This window comes from Poecilia reticulata, linkage group LG14 (genome assembly GCF_000633615.1).
Source record: "Poecilia reticulata strain Guanapo linkage group LG14, Guppy_female_1.0+MT, whole genome shotgun sequence".
Taxonomy (NCBI): Eukaryota; Metazoa; Chordata; class Actinopteri; order Cyprinodontiformes; family Poeciliidae; genus Poecilia; species Poecilia reticulata.
Window position 1 is genome coordinate 19,137,397 of NC_024344.1, and position 6,826 is coordinate 19,144,222.

Below are 6,826 nucleotides of genomic sequence, written 5' to 3' on the forward strand. Positions count from 1 at the left end.
CATTTTTCACTGAAAACAATGCAATGTCAATTTTTAGATTGTAAATTATTGCCACTGTGAGTGTAAGAGTGGTCTTATTTGTTCGTGATGCTTCCTACTGTCACTTTTCGACAGTAATTTTTCCATCACAGTGGTCTGAATACGAACAGAATTCGATGGGAACGATTGGAACAAAGTGCTTTTGTACAGATTTTAAAGTTGAAAGGTGGCAGATTACATCAAAGTGGCGAAAGAGACCAGCAGATTTGACTGGCAGATTAAGCAAAAGGCAGAGGTCAGATCAAGACGGCTGCATGTCAAGTAACTGGCCTTTTATTACTAATCAAAGAACTGATTTTGCTTGGAAAATTAGTAACGTATCTATTTTTTCTCAATAAGTATAAACTTATGTTGTATGTAGTGTGCATTATGTTTTTGGTGAACAACAAAAAGCACACTTGATTCTTGAGTAATTTGGGCTCAAAATAGACTTTAGTTACTTTGTTAGTTCCTTCATTAATTTATGTTTTGGTTTTGTGATTTAAGCTCTGCAAGAGAGAAATGGCCAGGAAACATTTCAAACCAGGAGAAAGATAACAGTATTTTGTCATTTTAAATCAGGATTGTCTTGTTTAGAAAACAGCACTAATTTAAGATTATGGTATTAACTTCTTATTGAGCAGCAACTTTAACTTTTTTTAAACTTGTGATTAAGACAAAAGAAAAGTGTTCATTTAGATCGGGGACGCCTCCACCGATCTGGGGAAAGAGAAATGCTTTGGAGTGAAGTACAGAGGGAGCTGTGAGACCAAAACATGACAGAAAGCACGTCAACGTCGTTGTTTCATCTGTTGACTCATTTGATTATTCATCTCCAACAGTTCAAACTGGCACTGAACTCCTTGGAAGGCATCACGTCTTATATTTCCGTCATTTACCAGCTGCACATTGGAGAACATGACGTAGACTTGGACAAAGTGCTTCTCAAACATCCGTCTTCATCTTGAACCGTGTTGGATTTCTAATCTTGCGTGTGTTTTATTGGAAATTTCTGTGAAATACCAACTCAAAGTAGTACGATGCTGTCAAGTGGAAGAAAAAGGATACATCTTACTTTCATTTTTACAAATAAAATGGTTTGTGTTTGCTTTTAGCTCACTCTAGTGATACCCCTAAATAAAAATGTGGGAATGTTCTTGTGAAAAGAAATGATGACCATAAAATGTCGAATGATGATTCTTTCTTCTTTATTCACACTTTCATTGGACAAATAATGTTTACAGCTCCAACTAAGTGATGAAATTTTTTTATTTTTTTGGTTATTTTTTTAATTCAGAAGAGTGCATGCCTACATTTTATCCCACCACCTCTACATGAAGTACATTCTTAGATAAGATGAAAAGCTACGTAATGGCAAAAATGAAGCGGCGTAAGCTAATTACAGCCAAGCAGGTAGGTGCTCTTCAGCACACGTAGCAACGTCCCGCTCCCTAGGTCATACATGTACATGTAGGGGCCACTGTAGATGTGAGCATAACCTGAAAAACAGAGATTAAAGGTTAGACTCTGATGCCTGGAAATAAGACCTAATTCATCAGACTCGCCCCCCCTGAACGTATAAGCAGGTATATATAACGGCTGGATGGCTTGTATGCCCATATTTAGTATTAAAGTTGAGTTTGACAAGTGCAGCATGACCGAAATGAGGAAAAACTGCTGACATGGCAGAATGAGTCAGCTGTTCCTGTCAGTCATGTTTAAAGTTTAAATATTGGGCATTGTGGTCATCATGGGAGGCTTATGCAAGTTGATGCAAGTTAAAGTCAGTACACCTGGCCATTTCATTCCCCTGTTGTACTACAGCTGTTAGCCCAGTGACTCAGAAAACAAAACTTGACAAATGAGCATTTGTACAAACTAGCATTTACAGTAAAAATAATATCCCCTCAGATGTTAATGCCAATTCACCTTCTTTCTCTGTGGCTGCTGCCACCTTGTTGTTCATTCCGGAAAACGTCTCGCTCACCCAGGAAAACGATTCCACAGCCCTTCTGCTTTCATCGTAACTGAAGCAAAAAAAAAAAAAAAAAAGTACAGATGCATAAAACCAGGGCAAATAAATGTTCAATGTTTAAAATGGAGATCAGTGCACATCTGACTCACGTCAAGTAGAAGTAGCCCCCCCAGAACAGGTAGGTTTTCCCAGACTTGTGAAAAGCAGCGTCGATTTTCATCATAAAACTTGGCAGACCGAATTCAGAGAGGGACTTCGGGTAGCCCGGTACCGGCTGGGTTCCAGAGAAGGCCCATACTTTAGAACCTTTAAACAAAACGGGGACATCAGTGAATGACTAATGCTAACTGTGAAATAGTACTGATCCGGTGAATGACAAGGGAGGATTATTACCTTTGAAAAGTAAGACGTTGCCAGTCCCTGGGTTCTCGTAAGCAGCATCGACGCTTGTTGGGGCGTTGGGCCAGAAGCTTGAGATGAGACTTTTTTGCGGTGTGCTGCTCTGGGAGCTGCTATGCCACAGGTAGCTGAGAGCAGACACGAACATTAGCATTAGCTGCTAATGCTAAGGAACTAGGCGCTTCAAAGTTCTGATTTAGATATCAGTATTTTGCCATGGGGGTGAGGGGGGGGTGATACCTGTCCTTGAAGAAAAACATTTCTCCTTTCAAGGTGGTGACAGCGTCAAACTCCACAGGTGAGCTGCAGACATCAGGGATGGTGGGAGCCTGAGTTGTAGTTGTGGTGGTGTATCCAGAAGGACTTGAACCTGTTGAAGTTGGACTTGAACCTGTTGTAGTTATTGTGGTGTCTCCAGAAGGACTTGTACCTGTTGTAGCTATTGTGGTGTCTCCAGAAGGATTTGAACCTAGGTGAGGTGAACAATTTCAGCACAATAAATTTAAATCCATAATTTCTTGTTCACAGAATTAGGTATAATCAGCATCTTTTTTCTTTTTCTTTTTTTTTTTTTACGAGATTCTTAACAATGGTTTGAACTTTAATTTCCACAGCGATGTAATTGTTTAATTAAGCACTAACCATAAAGCGACTGGATGCCTCTGACATCATCCTGGGGCAGAACAAAGGTGTTGGGGTCTTTGTATGAGTACAGAGGGTACATGAGAGCAGAGCGATCCTCAGAGTGGGACAAGCCCAGAGAGTGGCCGAACTCATGGGCAGCGACCAGGAAGAGGACGTAGCCTAAAGCAGGAAAGTACATAAAGAAATGGTCGTCTTGGCCAATTTCTACAAAGAAAACAAAGTTGCTTCCCAAAATAATGTATAAATGACCGACATACCTGTACTTGAGCGAAATGTGAAGGTCTCGTCGTCGTCAAAGTGAGCGTCCCCTCCGATGTCAGGAGAAGGAGCGAAGGCGTGGGCGAGGGTCCCGTCAGGCCCGTCAAAGGGGTAGTTATCACCGTGTGCTGTTCGCAGAAAGTGTCTGATTAGTTTGCAAACCTTGTTTGATACAACCGTTTCAAACGTGTTTAATGTTTCGATAATGAAGTGACTGAATCTTTGTTGTGAAGAGTAATACACAGCAAAGTCTTTGCTGTTTTAGTTTCTCCCTTTTGATGGAGACACTAAGGATGTAATCTGACTCCCTATGAGACTCTACAAGAAAATTTGCTTCCACTCACATTGGCGAGCAAAGGAGATCATGATGTCAGCCGTGCCACTGGTAAGTTTTGTGAACGTCAGAGGAGTGACTTTGGCCCAAACCTCCAGAGCTCTTCGAATGGAGTCATCCACCTCTGCCTGAGACAAGTCGGGGGTGTAGTTCACAATCCTGTTTAAAAAAAAAAAAAAACAGTCAACCACATCAGTACCACCACTGGGTATGACATATTTTATTGTACAGGTCCTCTTCACACCATCCACCTGTATGTGACGGGGTTTTTGTTCCACTTGAGGCCGTCTCCAAAAGTCGAATATAGGGCAATCTTTTCATCTGCGACTCCACAGCGGGGCTTCTTCATCACCTCCAGGGTGTCGTCATCCAGAGTGCCTGTTATCCGGAGACCAAAGAATTTCTGCATCTCACTCAGCTTCTTGCTCATTCGGTCGGCTCCTTTCCGAGACGACGGGTCTTTCTCCTCTGTCAGGTTGAAGAATCTCTTCAGGTAACCCTGTGAAAGGACAAAGCACAACCCAATGTGAAGTCAATGAAACTGAAGGAATTGTCCAGGACAGAAAACAAAACATACCTTTGCAAAACCTTCATCTTGCACCGTTACTTTGGAGACAGGCACACAGTAGACTGCGGCTGCGAGGCCTAGTAGCAGGTAGGCACCGAGAGACTTCATCTTTCTTTCCTGAGTTGGTTCGTAGTGATTCCCACTGGAGTCAGCTGTTATATAGGGTGGATGGTTTGGGGAGTAGGCAGGTTAAGCAACTGTCCTCTTGGGACAGAAACACAGGAAGTATTACATGGATCAAAAGGGATCAATGGATCAAAGCAGAGGAAGATAAGTCCAGAAAAAACCATCTGTAATTAGGACTAGACGTCATACGACAGTGGCATAACAAGACTGACTGCTGAAGTAAATGTAATTCCATAATTAAGTCAGTTTAATAGTATTGTGAAACAGCCAGTAATTTGTACTGTATAGGTTTCATTTAAATATTGACGAAAAACTGAATTGATGATTTGAATACTTTTTACTTAGATTTTAGTTTGTATTTGATTATGCTTCTAATTAAAATCACAGATTATTTATACCAAAGGCATCATCTTCGTAGCTAAGTTACATTGACCTCTGTTTGCCCTTCCTCGAACACCCTGTTGTTTTGTAACACGTTTTGCCCTCTTGACATGCTAACCTGGAAGCACACCATGAATGCATCACAGAAGCCTGTCAGGTGTTCTTTTAATCGTCTGCTCCACGTAGGTCAATGCCGGGAATCCAAAGATCACAAATGTCTACCCTGAGGCTCCTGGCCCTGCCGATAAGTCACTAATGGAGTCGGAGTGCCAATCTGGACAAGCTGGGTCATGCCGTGAACAAAAGCTGCCCTGCCATCTACACATTTTAAAGTTTACCATAAGCCAAACCACAGTTTGAGCCCTTCTGATTGTAGTACTGTTGCAACCTGAAAAAGATGTAGTAGGAATGGATACTGTAAGGCACTGTGTGCTTATTTGGTACATTGTGCACTAAATAATTAAGGTTTAGCATGGTTCTCTCCAGCTATCACTATTGAACTGCAGTTTTCCATCAGTACATCATAAAGTCCTGCGTCACGAAAGAACATCCCATTGTAACACCTCAATCCTTTTGTCCCAGACTGCATTGCGGTTACTGTTTCATAACAGTGGACTCCAGGAGGGGCAGAGCCGACTTCATTGTGTAAAACGTCTCAGTTCTGATTAAATAACACATGTAAACAGGTTGTGTTGAAACAAGAAACTGCAACCCGATAAATTGACAGACATTCATGCTGCTGTGATACGTACATCTTCTGCTGTTACCAGAAAACGCTGCATGTAGCTGTGCATTTCCTGTGGTCTACAACAAAATCTGTCACATCCTTGTTTCTCTCTGATCACACGTTTGACTATTTTTGATGAAGTGACGAAACTCTCGTCTATCGGTCGCGTCTTAGCATCTTATTTTAGCCCCACTACTCATTCGTCACCAATTGTGACTGACTATGTTGTGGTTATGACATCAGGAATGAGATCCGCACCGAGAAATACCCCTCCCACACAACTTTACTCAGCTGTTTTTCTTTTGTTCAACGCAATCCGTAAACGTAAAGAAGATATGACTAATTGTCGGATTAAAATCACATCATAAACACCTGATGCTTTGAATCACAACAGGATGTACAAAACGTAAACCTATGAGTTTTATTGATGAGATATCTGGAGTAATTTAAGTAAAAGTGTATTTGAATCAAAATCATGGCTTCACAAGACTGGGTGGAGCTGTGTTCGTCAAGACACTAGATTGATAATTTCCCCAACATGTTTATGAGTGTGTGATGATAGAAAGAAATGCATGTCTGGAGTGAGAGACGACAGAACATACAATAACATCATGAATACGTAAAAGAAGGACAGATTATGTCACTGAAGCCAGTGCGACAGAAACTTGTCCAAACCTGATTTTAGGATTTTTACTGTGACAAATTGATTGTATGGTGAGTGTAGTGGAAGTATGACCATCTGAATCATCATTCCTGAAACTGCAAAAGACACTTTTGTAACTGTTCACCCTGTGTCCTTTAAGATACAGAACAACAATAACCAATGGGGAGTTAATACCACACACACGCACACACAAATGTACTAACATTTCCGAGTTTGTATCCCTATCTTGATTAGGAGATTGTTTTGAGTTAATTTTACTTGCGTAGTGTAATTCAAATCCTCACAAACAAAATTCATATTTTAGTCCTCACACCAACCTACAAAGCAAAAGTAGTTTTCCACCGCAATGAGTTTCAGACCCATGAAAGTGATTCTAACAGAAAAAGTTTTAAAGAGGTAACAAAACCCGTAAAGCACAAATTTGCATTCATGCACCATTCAGTATCAAACCGACATGCTAACATTAACACCTCATAAAGATCCCAGTTCTTCAAATAAATATTTGTGATAGATGTGTGAAATCCAAAACCTCACAATGCTAAAATATGTGGTGAATTTTCAGACCAGCTTCTTCTTTTTGATGTGTTTTCCTCACAGAACCGTTGCTTTCTTTCTCACTTTTTGTTATAGTATAGACTTTATGTCTGTTTTAAGGGGAATGAAAATATCTTCCTAGACATTTTTATTCTATATTTACCCTTCTTCTGGATTTAAAAAGTAAGAAATATATA

The 6,826-nt window shown here is 40.6% G+C and overlaps 1 protein-coding gene across 1 annotated transcript; it reads right to left on the reverse strand.

Moving 5' to 3' along the window:
* Positions 1–1,206: 1,206 nt before the first annotated feature.
* Positions 1,207–4,308, reverse strand: LOC108166865 (matrix metalloproteinase-18-like). The gene is made up of 10 exons (XM_017308543.1): positions 4,207–4,308; positions 3,881–4,128; positions 3,640–3,788; positions 3,295–3,423; positions 3,035–3,196; positions 2,633–2,861; positions 2,387–2,520; positions 2,143–2,299; positions 1,948–2,045; positions 1,207–1,517 (listed from the first exon to the last, which is right to left on the reverse strand). Exons 1-10 carry the CDS (start codon positions 4,303–4,305, stop codon positions 1,414–1,416), a joined length of 1,509 nt encoding a protein of 502 aa, XP_017164032.1. The 5' UTR covers positions 4,306–4,308; the 3' UTR covers positions 1,207–1,413.
* Between the last annotated feature and the right edge of the window lie 2,518 nt (positions 4,309–6,826).

Bases quoted from the DNA above. Each gene is read 5' to 3' on its own strand.
- LOC108166865 (XM_017308543.1), bottom strand. From the start codon at position 4,305: ATGAAGTCTCTCGGTGCCTACCTGCTACTAGGCCTCGCAGCCGCAGTC. The intron at 3,789-3,880 runs GTGGATGGTGTG...TTTTTTAAACAG, and splicing joins AAAAACCCCGTCACATACAG to GATTGTGAACTACACCCCCG. The intron at 2,521-2,632 runs GTATCACCCCCC...GTCTGCTCTCAG, and splicing joins ATGTTTTTCTTCAAGGACAG to CTACCTGTGGCATAGCAGCT.